The 25024-nt window shown below is 32.5% G+C and overlaps 1 protein-coding gene across 3 annotated transcripts in view; it reads left to right on the top strand.

Moving 5' to 3' along the window:
* The first annotated feature begins 1442 nt into the window (after window positions 1-1442).
* The window catches only part of LOC148602389 (uncharacterized), a 29426-nt gene continuing 5844 nt past the window's right edge, over window positions 1443-25024 (top strand). The window contains exons 1-20 of one of the 3 annotated variants that reach the window (XM_088551982.1): window positions 1443-1527; window positions 3922-4031; window positions 4330-4399; window positions 5001-5255; window positions 6363-6524; window positions 7315-7434; window positions 10313-10439; window positions 11469-11570; window positions 11981-12274; window positions 13057-13164; window positions 15096-15360; window positions 16750-16815; window positions 17956-18032; window positions 18854-18928; window positions 19345-19494; window positions 20358-20398; window positions 21248-21422; window positions 22257-22328; window positions 23055-23136; window positions 24364-24425. In XM_088551982.1, coding sequence (XP_088408108.1) covers window positions 1510-1527; window positions 3922-4031; window positions 4330-4399; window positions 5001-5255; window positions 6363-6524; window positions 7315-7434; window positions 10313-10439; window positions 11469-11570; window positions 11981-12274; window positions 13057-13164; window positions 15096-15360; window positions 16750-16815; window positions 17956-18032; window positions 18854-18928; window positions 19345-19494; window positions 20358-20398; window positions 21248-21422; window positions 22257-22328; window positions 23055-23136; window positions 24364-24425 — 2431 coding nt within the window. In that variant the 5' untranslated portion in view covers window positions 1443-1509. Of the gene's footprint in view, window positions 1546-3921; window positions 4032-4329; window positions 4400-5000; window positions 5256-6362; window positions 6525-7314; window positions 7435-10312; window positions 10440-11468; window positions 11571-11980; window positions 12275-13056; window positions 13165-15095; window positions 15361-16749; window positions 16816-17955; window positions 18033-18853; window positions 18929-19344; window positions 19495-20357; window positions 20399-21247; window positions 21423-22256; window positions 22329-23054; window positions 23137-24363; window positions 24426-25024 lie in introns of all 3 variants that reach the window. The other 2 variants (XM_088551983.1, XM_088551981.1) reach the window with 2 other exon arrangements.

The raw sequence follows: 25024 nt of genomic DNA, 5'->3' as shown, positions 1-25024 counted from the left end.
CAAGTAAAACAAAGTAAACTCCTCACGTAATGTCAATATGTTCGTAACTAAGTCTTTATCACTTCCAATATTTTGGTCACTGTTGTACCTGAATATACCTTCTCATGCTATCAAATAGAATAGATAAATAAATCATAACATGTGACTTGTGCATTTTGCTCAATGTTTTTTTGCAAGATTCTACTTCATACAAGCAAACACAGCAGCTCAGTTGATATTTAGACATACCATGGCAGAGTTCTTCGGTCGACATCCCGAGGATTAGGCTCAGCCACCAACAAAGTTGGTTTCAAACAACAACAACTACTATCATAACCCCTTTAAGACGGTCGTGCAAGACCCACATCGATAGTCAAGACAGAAAAAAAACAAAAACAAAACAATAAAAAAAAATACAAAGAAAAAGGCAATCATCGCAATACAATACTTCATTATAGAACAACCAAGCCGATGACTAGCACTTACACCATTGTACCATTTTATGTTTTTGTCTACTAGAATAAAGTACATCGTAGCTGCGTTTGCCTTAACATTGATACGATTTACGTATTTGTACAAGTAAGCTGATAAATTGAACTTATGGTATTATCAGGAAGGATATTAATATTTATCAACCTCAATAATCAAACTCTGTAAAGCGTACATGTATACATACAAACTTGACTGATCTTATCTTGTAATACTGACTTCGCGATTTGAAATACAAATATACCAATCATATATATTGTACATTTTGATATGCTGTACACGTGTTTCAAGCAGTACCATTAGATTAAATTATATAGTAAAATCTAAATAAAAAATAATCTAAAAAAATGTGTATGTAAGAAGTACTCAAAACCAAAACTATCGAAATAGATGCCAAATTCATTATCAAGAGGTATGAAAACTTAGTGTTTAAATTATTTGGAAATTTGTAATACTGGAAATTTTGATAAATATGAAAAATAAAATCTGATATAATTCGGAGTCAGACAAATCTGTATGCTGGGTTGGTGAATAACCACTTGTAAGTTTCACCCTATCAGGTTCTTCAGATATTATCTAAAAATTTCTTCTAGTTTCACCACTGATTTGTACTTGTTCTAATCATAATTTAGTTTCGCTGTCTAAGTATAATTCCTAAACTACTTTTCATAATACACAATTTTATTTAGACTAATGATTTTAATAGTACATGTGTATAAAGTTTACTATAAAAATCCTTGTTTATATCGCTTTAATTTCTGTAACTCGGAAAAAAATCAATTTCATGCTACCGTAATTTGATTTATCTGTGTCCTAGTTCGGTGCATCAATCAGTAAAGATAAAATTAAAGTACCTCACGATTCAGAGATGTAATTAAAAATTATTCAACAATAAAAATCATTGGTTTCACTTAACTAAAATGTCCATTGATATGTGACGAACTAGTTGTTGGGACGGAAGTGATAGATTACGAGTTAACCTAAATGTCTTACACTGGTTTAATTTCTTCATTGGGAACCAGTTTCCATTAAGGAGAGAAAATGACAGATTCATCTAAGGTGAACTTTCTATCGTTGGTCAGCATTTAGTACAACCTTTCAACAAATAATACTTAAATGTGTATTGAAATAGTCGTTGGCTTAGAATTACAAAGAAAGTTAATGCTTAACCAGGCAATGATTGCACAACATTTCTGTTTGTGCTGAGTGTTGTTTTCTTCTCTATATTAACTATAAAAAATATAGATGTCCATAACAGCCAACAGCCATAACATATTGGTTTTCTTCATTATTATCTGACTCTCAGAGTTTAGGCCAACTTCACAAGGTCTTACACATTATAGATATTACTCAAAGACATTGGTCTTTCCAAAAATGGCAAAATTAGCCATGTACATTGTACTGTAGTGTAGTGTATATTAACAAGAAGTGACATGTTATAATAATGTACATGTACATGTGTAATTTTTCCAAAAAAATAAGTCTATTTGGGAACATGTTTCTTATAACAACAGTTTGTTTTCATGTGTTGCTTTTCACCAAATGGTCTAGGGTTAGATCCTTGGTGGTAGAGGTATACTATTTTGTATAATTTTGTGAGGCAAATCATACTCTCCCGTTATACATGTTTTATTTTTTATCTGTCTTGAAAGATCTAAGAATTGTCTATTTTCTTCAAATTAAAACTAATGGGTCCACTGATTCAAATATTCAAAATACATGCAGGGGTTTCATTAATTTTTCAGGCAGGAGGTACTTTACAAAGAGTAGAAGGTAGCAAATAAATTTGGCAAGGTGTCTGAGGCCACTTAAGGCCCCCAGTGGGTCAAGGGCAAAGCTCCCAGAAGCTCCTGGATGTTAGCCTATTTTGAAATTTAAATTTTGACTTGAAAATATGGGATTAAGTCTGCAATATTTGCTTCAGTTTTGTTTAAAATATATGAATTTGAAATCAAGATATTTGATGAATGATAACTGATTTTGTCTCAAAGCCCTGAAATCCAGGAGCTCCCCAAGATTCGCACCAGATCCATTTCTAGACTAATAGTGATAAATTTTGTTGACTGTTTGATACTATGCCATTTTATATGAAATTTTGATAAATGTCATATTTTGTTCTTAGGCTTTTATTTACTTGTTACAAAATTTGAACACTAACACATGCAAATAAAAGCATAGGAACAAAACTAAACATTTATTAAATGAAATTCTATAACATGTGGTGGTTCCTAGTGCTGATTTTTTTCATAATAAAACTTTGTTGTTATTTATTGCCTAATTATTACTGTGACATGTAGAGCAATTTCATGTGTCTTATTGTGAAATGTTGGTCTAAAAATCATAGTCTGGTAATAAATTCTTTGCTTCTGAAAAAGAACAAGGCTGGCAGTTTTAGTCTGGTTGACTTTTAGACGGACATAATTAATTGAACATTGCAATGTATTTATTTTCTATTATTACCTAGAGCAGTGTTGAATCTCGGATCCAATTTTTTTCCTATATTCTTGTGAGCAAAGGCCATGCCTAAACATGTTCTTTTCAAACTAAGGGTTGCCAGAATATTTTTACCAAAACTCCCCCTCCCTGCCGAATCGAATGGTCGTCCCTTAAATCATATTCTGTATTTAAAAGTTCGTTTCACGTGTTGACTCATTGTCAACACTAAAAATTCCTGCACTCTTCTGCACAAATCACAACAAATATCGGGAAAAATGACGAGTATGGGGCAATTCCAAATACGAACAACATTTTTTGACATGTTTTCACAGAATCTTCAGTTCAGCACAAAATAATCAATGATTGCTTTGACATTGTTAAGTCACCACATGTTTTCTATAAATGGACATTATGTTAAATCGTCGTAGGTTGAAGTGCTTTACCAATAAGATTCTGACGCAGACCTCGACGAGGACACCAATATAAACAATAATAAACACTAAAGATTGCGATTTTGAGACATACCCATAGCCTACAGACGGAACGATCTTAGATATCTATTTACTAGAATTTTCCTTATGATTTTTTCTTTTTTACGTTTATTTTATTCTGCCGGTACCAGATGCTACCGTAGCCGGGTAAAAGTACCGGGTATCGGCTCTTAATGAAAGCGCTGTGCATGTATGATTTTCCTTTCAAAAAAATTATTATCAAAGCAAACAAGTCGAACATACAAGTATTCATTGAGAAATGCTGAAGAAACCCTTAAAATGCTTATTGTACGTGTAGTTTGAATCAAATGCATGTACAGTATTTACAATGTAGTCAAATTAGATAAGGCTTAGTATTTGAAAATAACTCTCTCACACACAGTATTTCATCCAAGATCTGGTTGATATAAAGCCAGTCCACTCTGAGTGTTGTAGTGTACATGTACATGCACATGTACAAGATGGCTGGTTATTTTCTCCAATAAGTTCCATGTAAGAAATACATGTATTGTTTGTTTTATTTCAGCAGTCACTGGATGATGTCTTGGTACATTTGATGTCTATGGGATTTGAGTTCCAAGACTGTCAGGATGCTTTCCAAATGGGCAGAATCACAGTAGAAACAGCTGCAGAATGGTAACTCCACATTCATAAAACTTTGCTGACTGAATTTTTCTAGAAATTTCATTTTTTTTCTTCAATGTTCAAATTTTCATATGTAAAACATTTTATAAAACAAAGTCAGTTATTTGTATGCAACTATCATTGTTGATTTGCAGGTTTTTCTAAAAAAAAAAAGTCACCGAAAGGAGGTATTTTTTCTCTTGAAACATATACAAACTTATGACAGTTTATTGAACCTCCAACATTTTTTTGAATGTGTTGGATTTGAAGTATGGAAGTTATACATGTACAACTGCATTTTTATCTATAGGTTATGTTCTGGCAAGCCAGGATTTGTCAAAGATTCAGGAAATGCTGGGGGCAGCTTAAAACTTCGGGGTGTAAGTAAAAACTACAATTAATAATGAATAATCCTCACTTATTATGGACATAACTAAAAATTGTCCATTTTACTGAAATTTAATACATTGCTTAATTGAAAGCAAGCTTCATGTTACAATTTGTACATGTATTTTAGAAACATGAATCAGGTATAAGTATGCATTTATATTTGTTTAAAGCAGCTTTGATCTTAAATATCAAGCATGCAATTTTCCTCATTAGACAAATATTTGGTTAGCACAGATAAAACATGGATTGAAATTGACTTTAAATGATTAAAGCTATTGTTTGGTTTAGATAGATTTCAATCAGGTTTGGTACTGACAGATTTTGCTGTATATACATGTCCATATACTCTAATACATAGTATATCTTACATTATGCATAATGTTTTATTTTTTCGTTAATTTCTAGACTCTCGATATTTAATGAAATTTTTGGTAAAAAAATTATCATTGAAATGTGACAGATATTTGACTTCCATTATAACAAGTTTATGAATTATATTTCTTGCCAAAACATATTAAGAAAGAGTTACACATTAAGCATGTTAAGGTAACATTCATGCTTTTTCTTAGTATCATTGTATCATATTTGTAGAACAATTCTAACTTTGCTGAAGGAAATAACCCATTTTGTGATCCATCTTCCTCAAAACCAAAGGCTCCTGAAATAATTAGCCAATCAAATGACACTGAAGTGTCGTCTGCTGCAAGTGATGACCAATCAGAAAGCAAAGTGCTTAGCAGACTTCATTTGAATGAAGACCAGAAAAAAGTCAAGGATCTGTTCATACAGAAACAGCGTGATGATCTCAAACATGAAATCATGAAAGATAAACAGAGGAGAAAACGAGTAACTCCAAGTTTTTATATCCCTGTCTTTCTATATAATACATATTATAGTGTACTTTTGTCTCTCAGTCTATGGTTCACATATTTAACAATTACTCAAAAACAACTCACAGTTGTTTAAGAGATAAGCTTGAATTTTATTGATTTTTTTTTTAAGATTTCATGGATTCTATCATATTTACATATTTGTAAGTACATGTATAAAGACTACAAACATGTATATTTTTTGCCTTTTTAGAGTAGGTATACTTTCTGAAAAACTTTTTCTCACACCTTTTTGTTCACCATTGAAAGAGTGCATACTAAATAAGTTACACCAAATTACATGAACCAGACTGTCAGGACCATAGTGTGTAATAATAGAATTTTTGAACTGATAAACTAATGGCAGTGGTCAAATTGAAAGTCTATAACAAATGGCAATATAATGGTAAACCACTGCAATGGTCCTGACTTGGTACAGGCATTTCCGATAGAAATGGTGGGTTATGTTATTGTTGGTCCACAAGCTTAGATATGTGTTCTTTTGGAACTCAATTAAATTTCAAATACAATAGGGCTTGTAAGTCCTGTCAGGTAACCCTATTAGTTCAGGAGAATGGGTTCCAAACTCTAAACTCAGAAGAATAGAGAGTAGTTTATAGACTAATTGCTACAACCTTATCAATCAAGACCACTTCTGTTTAAATATGATGAAAATATAATGATGCGTTCTGTTTCTCCACTACAATAATTTGGTAATAACAGAATATAGAAAGCTTTGATAACTTTTCATCATATTGATGTATCCAGAAGGAGTAAACTAAATAAAAATTGGTCTTTTAATAGTAAATGTTTCAGATAAAAAATACATGTATATCAAGAATGAGACTAACAAGCCCTATTGAATCCTTCCTTCTGTCTTGCCCTATTGAATCCTTCTATCTTGCCCTTATGAATCTTTCTGTCTCGCCCTGTCAGGCTCATTTTGATGTTTTCTGTCTACTTTAAAGCTGCCGTTATTTTGTATATATTTAGATTTGTTCTCATTATTATTCATGAGTTCTTTAAGTGCCTGATAAATATCATTGTTATAGTGTGAAAATGTCTAAAATATTTCTATATATAGGATCATGCCAGAATTTTAAAGGAAATAGCTGAAGACCGTGAGAAACAGAAAACAACACACAACCAACCAGGAACCAGACAAGAGGAACCAAAACAGGAGAAACAAGCTGTGACTGCCACACCAGCACCATCTACTTCGTCTCATGATAAATGCTTGCTCAAGGTAGAATTTCAAAACAACTTATAGTTCTGTATGCTTTTTAGTGTTTTTTTTTGTTAGTAACTTTTTGCCACTTCTGATAATTACCATGATTACAACCAGTTTGTACCTGCAACATATTCAAGTAAGTTGTATTCTTTATCACCCAGGTTGGTTATTGATTTTAATGAAACACTCTGTGTTGTAGTGATTTTCTTCTGATTTGATACAAAACATCCCATTTGTAAGTGTCAAACAGTTTTACACCCAGGTTAGACTTGGTTAACACAGAATTATTCCTGTGGGTGCAGTTTATGACAATAGAGACACCAGTTATGCATGAAAACTATTCATCACATTCCAGTATGGGTTTTTGTCCAATTGTTAAAAAATTAATGATAATATTAGTTCATCAGGCAAAGATATACATGTACCTGGTACCTGGTGGAGTTTTTGTATCTATGACATATACATCATACCTTTTCTCATTATATATATATTATAAACTGTCTGAATAATAGCCAACCATCAATCATACAGGTTGATTGATCATTAGAAACGATGCAGAACATAACAAAAATATAAAATAAATGTTAAATTTGTTCAACACTAAATGATGTTAAAAATAACAATAAATACTTCGGATAATTAATATCCTTCATCAGTATTAAAACAACAAGATGCTGTGTAAAGAGATCTTAAGATTACCAAAATTTCACAAAGTTCAAGATCAAAATTGATTCTGAAATTGGATGAAAATGTACCTTTACAAAATTTATATATTATATATATGTATAGCGTCTAAATTTTGCAGATAAGAATGTTGGATGGAACTTTCCTAAAGCAGACTTTTCCTGCTACTGCTGCATATAAAGATGTATGGAAATATATTACAGATAACAATCGCAGCATGCACCCAATTACAGCTATCCAGGTAAGTTATGATAAAATCACTGATATGAACTGTAGCATGCACCCTATAACAGCTATCCAGGTAAGGCTCTAAAAATGAGAGAAGTTGATAATACATGTTATTGTAGCATGCACCCGATTACAGCTACCCAGGTAAGTTATAACAAAATCCCAGATACGAATAGTAGCATCCACCCTATTACGGCTATCCAGGTAAGTTGTAATAAAATCACAGATACAAACCTGTAGCATGCACCCTGTTACAGCTATCCAGGTAAGTTATAATAAAATCACAGATACAAACCATAGCATGCACCCTATTACGGCTATCCAGGTATGTAATGATAAAATCATTGATACCAACTGTAGCTTGCATTTATTATGTGTATGCAGGGATTTCATCATTAAATTACAGTAGTGTCATAAAGGCTCTTTAAACCAGAGAAACTGATAATAAATGTAGCCTGTACCATATTACAGCTCTCCAGGTAAGGCTCTAATAAGAGAAAAAATTATAATACATGTAAGTGTAGCATGCACTATATTAGTACAACATGTACTAAACTAGTTTGAGTAAAACCAAGGCTCTGAGAACAGTAAAAATGCTGCTAATTGAGGGTTATTTTCTTCAATCAAAACATTTTGCAAAAAAAAAACAAAAATGGTATACATATAGTTGCAGTTTGTCTGTAGAAGATTGCTTAATTCCAGCAGAACTGGCTCAGTTTGCTGTTTCTTACACTGGTTATTTGATTTACAGCTAAATTTATTGGATCCCAATTTTTCTTGGTTTTACAGTATTGTGTTATAAACCCATTTCATTGGTATTTTTTTCACACTAATCTGCCTGCAGCAAAAAATGAATAACAAAGATTTTAATACTGCGAAAATTAATATGTTTACAGTGTATACGAGAACAAGAAGACATTGATTCTCTGTCAGAGTGGTTGAAGGCCGTGAGGTCTTTGATTTTGAAACAAATGAAAGTTTTAAGTAGGTCAATGAGTGCCAAGGCTACATCAGTTTTCAAAGACCCCGATGTAGCAAAAACATGTCTACTATACATGACAAATATGTTGTCGTACCAGCAGACAAAGCCCAAAACAACATTGTTTTTGTCTGCAAAACGTTTTATATCCAATGTTTATTATCAGAGGTAGATGTAGAAAATAATAGCAGTGATAAGACCTACACTGCTACCACTCTCTCCAAAGAAGAGATTGTGGAAAACCATAAATCTGTGCTATCCTCTTTTGGTCTTTCTACCAAGGACGATGATTGTGATTTACCGTCTATGTACTGGATTCCTAAACTTCACAAGAATCCATACAAACAACGTTTCATAGCTGGATCTGGAAAATGTACCACCAAACCTCTTTCAAAACTTTTAACTTCTATACTCACAACTGTCAAAGAGGGTCTACAGTCCTACCACAACACTTGTTACTCCCGTAGTGGTATTAATTCAATGTGAATCCTGAAAAATTCGAAAGATCTTTTGGAGACAATCAGTTCAAGACTATTATCTGAATATAATAGCATTAAAACCTATGATTTTTCAACACTGTATACTTCTATTCCCCATACTCAGTTAAAATCCCGACTTAAAAACATTATACATCGTTGTTTTTCCAAAAAAGATGGTACACCTAGATACAAATATATAGTTCTTGGTAGAGATTCCTCATACTTTGTAAGAAATAATTCCAATTCATCTTCCAAATATACAGAGGAAGATGTTTACAAAATGCTGGAATTTTTAATTGACAACATATTTGTCCAGTGTGGTGGATGTGTTTTTAAACAAACAGTCGGCATTCCAATGGGAACAAATTGTGATCCTTTACTTGCTGACCTATTCCTTCACGCTTATGAGGCTGACTTTATAGCTGATCTGATCAGAAAGAAAGAATATTGTTGGCTAGATCCTTCAATCTCAGTTTCCGCTATATAGATGACATATTATCTTTAAACAATCCTAATTTCGGGGATTTGATACATTGCATCTACCCAAAAGAACTTGAGATAAAGGATACTACAGACACTGTGAAGTCAGCCTCATATCTTGACCTACACTTAGAAATCGATGGTAAAGGAACAAACTTCAAAAAAAAGATCAAACTTTACGACAAACGTGATGACTTTTCATTCAGAATTGTCAACTTTCCTTTCATCTGTGGCAACATCCCTTCGGCTCCTGTGTATGGAGTGTTCATATCACAACTCATACGTTATGCCAGAACTTGCCGAAAGTACGCAGACTTTTTGTATCGTGCTAGAACTCTGATGGATAGGCTTCTGGAACAGGGTTATGTTGCTACAAGATTGAAGTCATCACTACAGAAGTTTTATGGTCGTCATCATGAACTTGTTGATCGTTATGGTGTATCCATCAGCACCATGAAAACTGAAATCCACTTACCAAAGGCCTGTTTTTCCTCAGTCCCCCAAGTATATTTTTTTGTGTTTAATTATTGATAACTCAAACTTTTTACTTGGTTCTTACTGCATGAAAATGTTCTGTCTAAAGCCATTGCAACAAAAAAATGTACATTGGCTATTTCATATGTCAATGAAAATGACAAATATTGGTACTTCACAAACTAAAGTTTTCGTATAGTATCAATAACTTTACCAACAAAAAGGCGTCAAACTTCTTCATTGTTCATCTTTTTTTTAGTGTAACAAAATACAGTTAAGTTCATTTTTCAACAAAAAAAGTCATTTTGAACATTTTGCCATCCTTTTTATGTCACCATATGTGGCATTGTATCACTTAATGTTCCATTAATGTCTTATTTTTTACCATATTACAATATTGATGATAATCATTGGTAGTTATCAATAAATTTAAAACTTATTTCTTCTGTTTCACACCTTGATTCAAATATTTTGTTCAGCCTTTTCCACACAGAGAGTATGGGCAAGAAGATATGGATAAAACAGTGCAAGAGTTAGGATTGACTCCTTCTGGGTCTTTAGTGATACAGAAGAAAGAAATCAAGCAGGCCATCTCAGGGTCAGCAGGTTGGTACATATAGGATTCACCTTATAGGCTAAAGTTCAGAGTTAGCTTTTGTCCTTACTTAATATGTTTGTTGTTTGTCAGTTATCCATCTGTTTGTCTGTCCTGAGGTCTGTGATCCATTGTGTGCAAACTTTTCACATTTGTATACGACCACAAAAAAATTGCAGTTGTTGCTGTAATCTTCATCTGTGTCACCATAGTCATGCTTGAAGTGGTTTATAAAATGTGTAAAATGGCCCAAACCCAGTAATTGTGTGTAATTTGTTAAAATATCAGAAACTTTCATTATAATTAAATTTCTAATGGAGGACAGTCCAAATAAATCAATTCCGAAGTGTGGACCAATCAACATTAAAGACATCATAGCACAACACCAGGTTAAACAAAATAACATGGTTTGCTCAAGGAGAACCAACCAATCAGAATAGTTGTTACAAATTAAATTATAATTATATACTGTAAATTCCTGTCTTTGCGAGACTCATAATAGTAGCCTTTAAAAAAGGACATTATTGTCATTGTAGTTGTAAATTCAGAAATAACTGTCAAGATAAAATTACTTTGAAAAAAGAAACTGACCTTAAATTGCAAAAAGTAAAGCTCGTATTCAGGAAATTTAGACGTCATCAATGTTTGTAAAAAATCACAAAAATTAATATAGCATTTTTGTCAAAAATGAAAAAAAAACATTAAGAAATGTACACAATAATTATATGATGCCTTTTATTTTTAGAAACCATATGGAAATTTTACAAAATGATATTTATACACAAGTTTTTCATGACATTTTTGTTAGTTCTGAACACATAGTCTACATATGTTCTTACGTTAATTCTAGACATTTCCTGTCCACTTAAGGGATTTAATTATTTAATTATTTTATTGCCTAAACAGGCAACTTTAACAAAGTCTTCATCAAAATCTTTTAGGAAAACCTTCATATAAGATGTTGGCAAATAAACATATATTTGGATGTTTTCTGAATGCCTTTTTATCATCTTAGACTATATATTTGTTTTGTATTTTAGAAGTCTTCCAAAACTTTCACAAAGAATCATCTCCTGTTGATGATAATGTTCCCATGGAAGTTTCAAGCAGTGCCAACTGGGGTGAAGGCCACAGATTAGATGGTTAACCTTTTGCACTTATTAAATTAATTTAATTATTTGCTACCCTTTGGTGGTTGGAACATCACAAAACATACTTTGTTTTTTTTATGATGTAATTGGCATATTTTTACATCAAGTCAAAACAATAGAATAAAAATGAACCATAGCAAATTAATTACAGGATTCAGGAACAAAACAAGACTTATTTTTATTTTAATCCTTCTCTTGGTAGACTTATAAAGTTGCCCTCATTTTTTGCATTTTAAATCATGAATTTACCATTTTGGTTTATAAATAGCTACCAATATATTTGTTTTATATGTCTTGAAAGATTTTGGCCCTTGAATTTGCAATATAAGGCATGACATATACACTTTTGTTTTAAAAGCTGATGATTCTTTTTCTCATAATGTTTTCTTTTTTTTTTTCAGATGAGAATTCATCTGAACCATCATTTCCTGTTGGTAATGAAGCTGGTGTAGCAGCCCCTGACCTTGGCGTGGGTGATAGTAGTGATGACGAAGATGACCCTCACCATCATGGAATTCCACCAGCCCTGCACAACATCCCTGGTATGGGTCAAGGAATGGGTATAGGTCAAGGGTTACAGGGCATGGGTCAGCCTCTTCCAGGCATGCCTGGATTTGGAGGACCCCCTGGCATGCCTGGGTTTGCTGGAGGTGGACATCATGGAATGGATCACGGTTTTCCAGGTTTTGGTGGCGGTAAGATCTAATATTTATCTGCAGGCTTCATGTATTTGTTTTTTGGAGAACTTCTGTCCTGTTTTAATAGCCCAACTGGTCTTGATACTGTGAAAGTACTATTGTTTCGTGGGTATCAATTTTTATGGTTTTCACACCATAAAATTTAGTTCGCATCAAAAGGAGATTGCCATTGATATTTACACTGAAAAACTCATAACCACGAATTCAAGAATCCATGAACTTGTGCTTCTTCCTGAATCCACAAAATTGGTCTCCATGAATTAAAGTACTTTCACAGTAGGTCTTACTAGACTTTTCTAGGGTTAGAATTAAAGGACATTATTTTTATAACTACTGATTTCCCAATGAGGTACTTATTTTTTTTAAGTAAAATGAGCACATTTCAATTTTCACATGTTTAGTTGAGGAAATTTGCATTTGATTTAAAGAGCTTAAAACCAAATTGATCGAAATTTGAAATTTTTATCTTTTTTTCTTTTAGTGCAACCCAAATGTGTGTTTTTTTTTATGAGAATACTGCTAGCCCCAAGTAAAAGTTTTTAGTCTAAAGCAGTGTTAGAAACTTAATTTTTGGTCAACATAGACCCATCATAAATTTATGTAGACCGCACTGTATTTCAAAGGAAATTGAGCCAATTTCATCATAGACCTGCTTGATATTACATAGACTTGGTTCGTAGGTCTACTGCTAATTTTTTTCACTGCTAAAGAATTGTACTTGAATTTTCAACTTCTCTTTCTTATGTTACAATGTACATGTATAAACTCTTTTTTCTTAGGTGGAGGTATGCACGGTCAAGCATTTGAAGGAGTTGGTATGCGATTAGGAGATGGGCATCCTGAACATGATGTAGCACATCACAACAGACCAGCCAGAGAATTGGCAGGTATAAAATCTTTAATCCACTAAAGCATACATCTACATGTAGCTCTTCATTGAGGAGATCCACTCTCCACAGTGGAGATATTTTGAGTGGAGTCACAGTGTCTCCACTCTCCACAGTGGAGTCATCATTTCAAAAATTGTCTGTAATTAACTTCTCCTGTCTTCATGCCAAGATATAATAATATATAATAACATTTCTGTAAAGGACAGAGAAAAAATATTGAAAACTATTAAAATTGGGCAATTTTATCTTGGTTTTTACTTTGGTGGAGTCACAGTGGAGTCACAGTGGAGGACATGAGTGACTCCACTGTGAAGAGTGGAGAAATTAAAATTTCGATTGACAGTAGTGTAAGTGGGGCCCAGAATCTTTGTCAAACACTTTTCTATGCATTTATATGTTATTTTCATAAATTTTCAAATACATAAGGTGGCCCCCCCCCTTTGAATCTGCCTATGAAAATGCCAAATAAATTGTTTTAATGCCATATTTTAATCTACATGTAGTGCGTACATAAAGATTTTGCCTACCAAAAATGATGATTCAGTGATTACCCATCCAGATTGAAATCTTTTTAAACTAGACAACTTTCTTAAGGAGGTAGACCTATGGTAAGGGACAAAACTTTTGAAATCAGTGATATGTTTGTATCATATTCAATTTACCAAAGCCTATCAAGCTTTCATTTGAAACAGAATGAAATCAATCCAAGTTACTTTGGTGCTTACATGAGATTGATGTAAAATGCTGAATACAAATGTTCCAATGATTTTTAAGAGTGTTGTCCCTTATCCTAGGTCTACCTCCTTAAGTAGACACTTTGAAAGTCCCTTCATATCAAGTAAAAATGTACTTTGAACCTGGGTAAATTTAATACTGTAAACGTATCAATTTTCACTATTTTCATGATGGACAGAAAACAAAAACAAATAACTGTACCTGCTAAATGGCTTTTAATTTTGTATAGCAGTAATGCTTTTTTTTTAAACGGAGAGAAATGATACCTGCTAATATTTTCATTTGACAGAATCTGCAAAAAGTAGCAACTATGAAAACTAATATATTTACAGTACCTGAATAATATATACAGTTCAAGGGGTCAGTTTAGACATTTTTAACTTCAATATCTGTATTTGAAGAAAATACACAAACACATCTTTTCCTGCTGCTGTCATAGACAATAAGACTCAACAGAAAAAAATAATTGACCATTTTCAGGCACTTGAAAATTGTACATAATGGAACATCTTGTTAACAGAATTGTATTTTGAGGATATTTGAAAGACTTTCTAAGTTGTACATGTTGTGTGTATGAATATTGAAGAGAAACAGTACCTGAACCAATCCCCTGCAACTATAATTGCGATCCATAATGGGTCACTGAATATTTTCTAAGCCATCAAACCTGTCTGTATAACCAGTGATCATTTTTGTTTTCATCACATGACTGATGAATGGTTAATATATTTTGCATATTGGTTTGTTTCGATTTACCATTTTTACATATACTAAATAAATTAACTTAAGACACAAATTTAATTATTTTTCCTTAACAAAAGTTTTCTTATAAATAAAAAAATGTTGAATTAATATTTAAAATTTTAAGGAAAATTTAACATGGTATTATATTGGATTCACTCTAATGAAAATTCTGAATTTTACATGAATCAATCATCCTTCATTTTACAAAACAAAGCCTTGATCAGATCAGTCATCAATCAGCGGTCCATCAGAGATTATTCAGTCATCGATCTGCTAAATAGTTCTATTGATTGGTTTTGTAAGTAAAATTGCTTAACCATGCAGGAAAATCAAACAAACCCTTTTTTTTTCCTTTTTATATTATAATTCTGTCTCCATGACATTTTTCTCTCTGTCCATCTTACTGTATATTTTATTTTCTTATTCAATTGAATTGAATTTTATTCAAGCTGAGAAAGCCAGACAGAGATTTCAAGTACCAGCTCAGGACAAACCAGGAACCAGTAGATCTAATGAATCTCATTCACCACTAGCTCACCAGGTGGCAGCTCTATTAAATCTTTGTATGAATCATATATCACAACGACTAAATGACCCTGTTCATCAGATCAGGTCGCTTTCTGGTGTTGCAGAAGATCTTGCTCAAAAACTCCTAGACTATCTCTTGAAGAACAGACTACTAAAACCTAAAACACTCAATGCTTTTATACCATGGTGAGTAGATTTTATCATTTATTCCCAGAATATTCAAGTATCCAGATCATACAGAGGTGAAATTGCAACATATGAACTCATACGAAAAACATGTTTCTCATTTGTTTGAAGATTCTGAAAAAAACTGTTTCTCATTTGTTTGAAGACCATGAAAAAAACCTGTTTCTCATATGTTTGAAGATCCTGAAAAAAACCTGTTTCTCATATAATCAAAGATCCTGAAAAAAAACATGTTTCTTGTATGTTTTTCATTTGTTTATGGCCACCATGAAAAACATGATTAAGACAAAAAAAATAATAAATGAAAGTCAATAATAATCATAAGGAAAATGTATGTCCGTTTATATCATTTAAATTGTATTTCAAACAACTGTCTGAACCAAACAAATTTTAAAGTCTTTAGTGGATTTGGTTTCGACAGGTTCACTGTAGTTTCATAGTGTACCATTGTATGCAGGAAAGTCTTAATTAAAATTAGTATTGTACTCAGTCAGCAAATGTGTTTTAAATTTTGATAAAGTAAAAATCAAGGAAGACCACTGTTAGAACAGTAATAACAATATGAATGTTAAAATATAAAGAAGAAGCTAAAAAAAGACATAGGTTCACACAAAAAATGTCAGAGTTCAAGATTTCAATACAGTCTTTCCTTTTCCGTCAAGATTATCTGCTATTGTTTGTTTAGTTGCTTTATAATATTTAATTCTAGCCCCCCTCCTCAAGAAACAAATTTTTTTATATAAATAAACATGTAGGAATTACCCTACCTATCTGAAGTGGGATAATGATTGTTGAAAAAATAATCGTTGGATCCTTGCAAGGAGAAATACACAAATTCAATGGTTTCACATGAATAACACCTAAGTGAAGCACTTACATTTCTAGTTGCTCCTGGTTGGATCATTGGCTTTAAATTTTTAATTTTTCTGGATGTTCTATTTTTGGAATCTTATTTAAATCACTGAAATAATTGGTATTAAAAGAGTACACATGGGAAACTAAAATGGGACTAGGAACTTAAATGTTGTCATGGGAATTTGTACGCACATACATAGCCAAATGTGCGATAGTCATATGTATACCGAAACATATGATTATCATATGGTGCTCAATTTATATGATAATCATATGATGCAAACCATATGATTCTCATGTGTGGCACATTTGCCTGTGTACCAGTGTTAAATGATATTTTGACCCCTGTGAAAAATTTGAGCCTGGGGTCAAAATATCATACGATATTTAAACCTTGGGTCAAAATATCAGACATGTATGAAACATTGACCAACTGGGTTATTCTAACATAACCTCCCTTATGACATCCCCCTATATCAAGATAAGTTTACACCATGTATATGGGACAAAATTTGTTATTTTATTTTTTTTCAGTTATCTCAGAAAGTTAGTATTAGATTGTTACCCTTATACAACTAATGAACTTCTCCAGGCAATAAGGTAAGCTTCTTCTGACATTGCCAATAATATTTAGTGTGGGCATAGGTGTTGAGCATACCTGTTAACCATTTGAATGCCTAAAGGAGGAGATCTCCCTCTTTTCAGCTTTTCTAAGAGAAAGATTTAGTGTGACAACCTTTTTTCGCAGAAAACAGGATAATTTTGCTAGAAATCTTTATATATGTATAAAGGTAAGACAAAGATATAAAATTTATGATAATCTTGTTAATCTACTAAGGGTTTCTAATCAAAATTTGAGAATAAGTACAAATTATTGGTTGATTGTTTCTCAATAATTATTGAGTATTATTATTTATATAGTTACATAAACATTGTATTTATATCAACTTAATAAGGCATTTAGAACATAATTTGTGCAATATTTCTGCGGAGGGAGATTTGGGGGGGGCAAAATTTTGTGAAAGAGGGAGATTTGTGTCTCTCACATGGGAGACTTTGTCAAAGAGGGAGATTAACCCAAAAAGAGGGGGTCTCCCTCCTAAAGAGGAAGGTTTTACAGGTATGATTGAGTCTGTCTCTTTTGGTGTTATTTCAGTGGTCCAGGCAAGATATGCATCTTGATTTTCAGCCAATCAAATATTATTAGTTATATATCACAAAATTCACACAATTCTATATTTTGTAAAAATATGAAGATATTGAGCAGATTTTAATTGTTTGATTTATTTTAATATAAAAACAATTGAAATAGATAAAAAAAAAATGTTTTGAGTGAATGAATGAGTTTGAATAATGTAACTTATATGTAATATATGTAGTAAAGTGAAGATATACGGAAATATACATGAGGCAACAATCCCAACAGTTAACATTTCTGATTGAAAAAATAAAACATAAATTATCAAGCTTTCAGCATCGTGTAAGCCTCAATTTTTTTGTTTTGGTTTTATGAAAAAGAAAACCCTACAGGTATTACAAAAGAATAGGAAATTCCTAATACAGAACCGGTATATTAAAATATCACACATTCGGTAAGCTGTAATTATCTCATATTTGTTGAAGACTAATTATGTACTTTTAGTTATTACTTAAAATCTTTGGTTAACTTTGTCCTCATTATTATTCCAGTGCCTCTGTACTTTGATTAATTATAGTTACAGTATATTCTTTATTTTACAGAAATCATCACCAGTTGACACAGCTAAGTCTATGTTCTTGTCCACTCATCACAGATAATGGTCTACAGTGCATAACAAGTAATACATATGAATAACAAGTTTTATAGCACCTACCATGGTGATATTCAAGAGATAGAGATAGTCTTCCCTTGATCAGATGGCAATCACATGATTAGCTTCCTAAAATATTTGATTGGACAATTTTGTTTGGTGGTAGAGTATTTGACTCGAGTCTTGGTTGTAGGATTGATCTCTGGTTGGATCTTTTTAACTGATAGTTGCTGCTTCTCTATCAAGTATGTGGTCCATAGGAGATAGAGTAACAACTGTTTGGCAGCGAGTCAGAATATTGGGTCCAAGTAGGTCGACATCGCCTAACTGTGTGCTATTATTTCTGTGAGCCTTGGTTTTAGGTCTGATCCCTGGTTGGATCTTTTTAGCTGATGATGGATGGTTTTCTGTCAAGTATGTGGTCTATAGTAGGTAGAATAACAACTGGTTGGCAGGGAGTCAGAATATTGGGTCCAACTAGAGTGACATTACCTAACTGTGGGCAATTGCTTCCATGAGCCGGCAAACTTAAAATCCAACTCAGTCCGTATGGCTGGTACAAAACAGGGTCTTTTTTGATTGGAAACCTTTTCTTATCCAGAAATGTGTGAAATACCTGTCTTAGGATGATGTTGAACTACATACAATTTACTGATGATATTTCTATGTGTTGCTTCTATGTACTTAAAGGTGTACAATATGTTTGATTCAGATCTTTCCCCCTTTTTTTGATACATTTGAAACACTTGCATGCAGAATCTTTTGATAAATTATTATTAAATAAAACACTCACAGAGTTGTTGCCATTACTCCTCAGTAGTAATTTAATTTAATAATTTTAATTTCAGGTTTGAAGAAGTTACGATATCTGAACTTACGGTGCTGTAAACAGATCACTAATAAAAGTCTACAAACTATAGCAGGTATGGAATACATGGATATTTATATGGTACACCTACAAGCAGAAATCCAACTTCGAAAGATCAAAGATGGCAGATTGATTACATGATTTGCTAAATTATCTGTAATTTGTACAAAATTCCTTTGTTGTGTAATTGCTGATAAAACTTCGTTTTGCAAACTGACGTGATACACAAAGTTATCATTTCAGTTTGAAATAGGTATGCACGAATTATCAAAATAAAACATGCCATATTGATAGTTAACCAGTAACTCACAATATTTAGCATAATTTGGACTTTTAGTTCAAGCACAAATTTCTTACATTTTCTCTACACAGAAGTGACTTTATCTTCAGGAGAACTGGCAAATTCATGAACATCTCATCCATTAAAGAATTTTAAAAATCCTTGACAAATCATTATTTTCTTATTTTCAGCTTTACAATCTTTGACCTCACTGAACCTAGAGGATACAGGAATTACTGAGGCAGGATTAGAGGATTACCTACAGAAATCCACTCAGGAGTTAATTCACCTTAATCTCAACCGTACTGCTGTCACAGAGAAAATCATACCATGTTTGAAAAGTAAGCTAATTTTATTATTACCACAAAAGCAACCTTTTTAGGGACTGATATTGATCAAAAAATTTACCTGTACAATTTAGTGCAAACAAGAAAAAAATGTATCTGTAGGCAGTTGGTAATCAGGAATATTGTTTCTTTTTTCTGTATAATTGAATAAGTGACCAAAAATATCAATCAGTATTACGATAATGAAACCAAATGACATCATTTCAAATATTCTATAATGGCAATTAAATTCATACTGCTGCTTAAATGTCCAGTATAATCAGAAAAGTTATCAAGGGAACCAAAATAATGTAATCCAGGAACAAAGACCATACATGGAAAACAGACACCACGAGAAAGAACATTAAATAACGAAAATAATACATACAAAGCAACAAAAATAAATGAGCAACTCGGACTCCACTGAAAACTGAGAGCATGGACCAGGTGCACCGATAGGGTAAGCATCGTCTGCTTTTCTAGTAACACCTGCGAGCTGTTCATAAAAAGTCAAGTCTGGGGTAGACGAAAGAAGAAAGGAAAACCATGATACGTTTAACAAATCGGTTCTGGTGGTGCAGATGGATACACCGCAACAATCGATGAGTACATGATGACAACCATCAAACTTCTGTAGTGATGACTTCATTCTTGCAGCAACGTAATCCTATTCTAGAAGCCTAATTGAAAGAAATCTAGTGCAGTGTAAAAAGTCTGTGCAGTTACGGCAAGCGCTGGCATAATGTATGAGTTGTGATAACTTGATACACAGGTGCTGAATTGATGTTGCCACAATTGAAAGGGAAGTTGACAATTCTGAATGAAAAGTCATTGCATTTGTCATATAGGTCAAATGGACTTATTTTTTTATTTTGCAGATTTTAAGTCTTTGAAGACATTATATCTGGAACAAACCAAGGTACAGTGCTTAGACCAACTAAACTAAGTTTTTGGTTCTCAAGTCCTCTTTTTTCACATGTAATTTTTCATTATCATAATGTATAATTAAAAAACAAAAAAAATATTTATTTAGCCTGACAACCAAGATATTCACTTTTAACTTGACTCATGTGAAAGATTTTTACAAAATATGTATGTTAAAGCATTTTTTATGTGATAATTCAATCATTTTGTGTTTTTCAGAGAAAACATAATAATTTCAACCAAAAATCTCCCACAAATTTTCATGATTGTAAACTTTCTATTGATTTTTTGGGAGTCCCCTTCTCACATTATACAGGAGGGTTAACAGGTGCATGTGCTTATTTTCAGTAGTTAAGATCTTTGGTGTTTTATTCTTTGTTCTTGTACTGTTTTTTGTGAAAGATTTTGTTGCTTGAGAAATAAACTTTAAGTTATTTGTGTAACGATGCTATGTCGACTATAACTACCTGGCACCAAATCTGTACTATAATATTTCTCTTACCCTGGATTTTATTACTTGTGTTGAAGAGGCCTTTCAGAACTTACTTTAATTGTGTTTACACTTGTTGAAAACTTTTGGAGATTGAAATTTTTTATAATTAGATTATAGGCTGGTGTATTTGTTGCATTTCTGTTCTGTTTTCTATTGAGCAATTGCTCAGCAAGTGTTTTACAAGTATAGAACTTCACAGAAGTTTGGAAACTGGGAATATGAGTAAATATCAAATAAATGAGAAAGTGATAGTTGTTTCTGAACTCCTAAATTTCTTTAATCAGAAGTATAGACAAAATATATTCATAAATAGTTATCATGTTATTGAATTAAAAGTGTTTCCATGTACAGGTATGTGGTCTGTCAGGAATCCAGGACTTAGAGATGCTAGAAACCCTGGATGTGGCCCACACAGATATTGTTACTGATTCCCTGTTGTGTCTTCAAAGGAACCAGTCTCTCACATGTCTGGGGATTTCCCACACAGAAAAAGTTAATGGAGATACAGCTCTTGGATATTTATCTGGTAATGGTAGTTTAAAAAATAGATGGAGTGTTCATAATGTTGGTTTGAAAACTCATAATATTTTAGAATGCCAAGATTTTTATTTTTTTTTCACACAGAAAACTCAATGGATTACTCTTATTTGTTTAGTAATTGTATCATACCCCCACAACATGTGGTTGCTACAGGTATATTGTAATTTCCTTTTCTGTTTGCTGGTCTGAATTTCGTTGCAAATTTCTTGGCTCCCAATGGTTAAATTGATTTCAAATTTGGCATGTGGCTTAGTATAAATGGGGCATACTTAGACCTCTTATGGATGCATTGGTTTCAAATTTTGATTATTGATTTATATAGACCGGGCATATGTTGCAAGCCATTTTGGGAAATCAACTTCCTGTACAAGTGTGGGTATACTTTGCATATCAACAGGTGCAATGTTTTTTCTTGTCTCAAAAGATAGAATTTATACTGACATAGTTGATATGAAAAGAAAAGCAAGGTGACTATGATTAGACTTGGAGGCAAAGACTAAATCAAGAAAAGACACAAAACACAATAGATAAATCAAATCACTAAAACATGTAAATGAGCAACCAGACTCCATTTTAAACTGGGAGTATGAATCCGGTGTATTGTTAGGGGAAGTGAAGTAATGTCATCATTTGAACTTTAATTGGTGCTACCCCTTCTTTGGGTAAATCTGATATTTTTTTGCTCAACATGTTTGCTCAGGATGAATGCATGCTTTTTGTTGTCTTAGAATAAGAGATAATATGCCTCATTCTCGAAGTAATTATTACAGACTGGACATATCTGGTAATTGATTATAATCTGTTTGTGTGTAAATTTTAGGAATGAAACTACAAGCAATAAATTTACCCAGTAGAATAACAACAACAGATGTTGGTATGAAATCCTTAGTTTGTAAGTACATGTAGTAATGGTACATAGGGGGAGTGGGAGCATTAAGGGGTATGTCCAGCCCCTAAAACATTGATGGCTGAAACAAATTTTCGTTTCCACACATTAAAAGAATATTGTGTAATTATGACAAAAAACAAATCATATAGCAAGATTTCTGATATGATAGTGACAGCACTAGTATTAGTTATATTTAAAAGAAAACTTTTAAAAGTACTCAAATGCTTATTTTCGCACATCAAAAGAAAATATTTGTTATTCAAGTTAAGTTTAATATTTTTCCCTCTGCTTGCTTGATTTGTCATCTCAAAAAACTTTTGGAGGAAGGTGCAGAAACTACACTACAGTGATAAAATGTTTGTAGTTGCCATCATAACATAATGTCTGATTATTTGAACCAGAATCTATTCACAAGTTTGACACTGACAAATCTTTAAATGCAATAGGTTATCTCTATGCTAATGCAACTATCAAATATATCTTTGATGATAGTCATTTGGAAATACAAAAAGTTATCTCATTGCTTGCACAAACAGTCTGAGAAAGTCTGACATTTTTGGAATTTACAGTGTTATCCAATGAAGTTCCATGTTACAAAATGAGAAAGTCAATTATGGTATTTACAGTGTTATCCAATGAAATTTCATGTTACAAAAAATGTTGCATAAGAATGTATATGGTATTCTTATTCTTTTCCTTTATTTAAACTTAAGTCCATATTTATTTCAGCATTTAAATTATCTAGTCTGGATCTGACTAATTATATCAACATTGGGGATGTTGGTATGCAGTCCGTAGGACAAATTATAACGTAAGAGACTGGTTTGTTCTTTCACTGAAGAATATTAAGTAGTACTTCAGCTAAGAATCATGCAAATTCTCTTATATGTGATACACCCCCAAAAAGGCTTCACATTTTTTTTGTTGTTAGATAGTTGTTTTATAGGTCTATGTGATGAAATGTATAATTATTTGTTCCAATCTGTCTGTTATTAGAAGATAATTCACATTGAAAATCCAATAGCTTCTGTTGTATTTTAGTGCCATTTACAGAGTTATCTCCCTTAATTTGCTGTTTTATAGTACATCCTATAATATAATGTGTATCTCCTAAGAACAAGGGTTATATGAAAAGCTACATGTTACTTTCTGTTTAGTATAACATTTTGGACAAAATATCAAAAATAAAAATATGTAGGCTTTCCAGCCATGAATCACATTTTGCATGATTCTTATCTGGAGTGCTAATTAAACAATGAGACAAAGATAAAAACAAGAAACAATTTATTTACATTCTTGACACAAAGACTAGACAAAGAAAATCGTAAATAAACCAAATAACTTAAAAAAATACTCAGAAACCTTAAAATTTATGTAGGGGAGTGAAGATTCTGCAAAAATTTGGAGTATGGATCAAGTCCACTGGTGGGGTCTGCTGCGTCTCTAGAAATGCAGCCATGTTGCTCTCATGATGTCAAATCCAGTACACAATAAAAGAGGGAATCTATGAAACTCTGCATTTTAGTGGAATCCTTTGTACATGTACAATATATTCTGATTAAACAATATACACATGTAATACAGGAAAGTCTATTGTATATTTATGCCATATTTGTTTTGTCTAATATTTAAAATAATGAAATGATTAACTAGGGTTATAGATTCATTGCACATGAGCAGAACTAAGATGACATTATCATATGAAATTATACCCCCACTCAACAAATGGGTGGCACATTGCAATCACCTCGTCTGTCCATCCGAATTTTGTTGCAATTATTTTGGCTTCAAATGGATGGATTGGTTTCAGTTTAGTGTTGCTTTATATAGACAGTGTATTACATTTTAAGTGATTGTTCATGCTGGCGAAAATCAACTTGTTGTATGAGTGGGATATACATGTAACCATAGAATGACAACATATACAACTTCATTTTCATGTTTTATTAAATTTAATATGAAATGTGCAAAATTTTGTTTCTGTTGCAGAAGAAAGCTTTTTTGTGTAGTATTCTATCAATTTCTAATGTTCTTTAAGGTTAAAGAAACTGATGTTAGGAAATACCCATGTCACAGATGAAGGAATGTTTTATCTGGAAGGTAATGAGTGGAATAGTTACAGGGGTGGATCCAGGATTATAGATTTGTGGGGGTGAACAGTTAAAATTTTTTAGGTTAATTTTTTTTTTATATATATTCTTCTAGACTGGGTGCAATGTGGTAAAATTAGCGAGAAATTAAAGTTTTAACCTATTCAACCTAAAACCGCCTAAATCTACCTTTAACAACCCATGCTTTGCAAATTTTAGGGGGGTGCGCGCCCGCCACACCCTAGTCTGAATCCGCCACTGAGTTATCAATTTCAATCCAATTAATGTACATTTAATTGTAGTTTGTGAAAAATTGACAGTAAAATGCAAGGTACTAATCCATCAGAAAGAGGAGGGCATGGCATTCTCTCTAAACCATCACTAGGGAATGCTATGTCACCTTGATCTCTGATTTTAAGAGGCTGTCCATTTAGAAACCAGGCAGATCCTATGATTTTGGGGGGGGGGGACATGGTGAATTTTATCACACAGAATTTTTTTTGTATGTAATGTTTATATCATATGTATGTCCAATAGTACAAATATTTTTTTGAATCAACAATGGATGGCTCAGAACAGGATTTTAAAGTTCCTTAAGAAAGCAACAAA

The sequence above is a fragment of the Perna viridis genome, chromosome 11 (assembly GCF_037379345.1).
Source record: "Perna viridis isolate PV_CMFRI_1.1 ecotype Kerala chromosome 11, ASM3737934v1, whole genome shotgun sequence".
Lineage (NCBI taxonomy): Eukaryota > Metazoa > Mollusca > Bivalvia > Mytilida > Mytilidae > Perna > Perna viridis.
The sequence above is the reverse complement of the archived record's forward strand: the minus strand, read 5'-3'. Positions and strand labels throughout refer to the sequence as shown.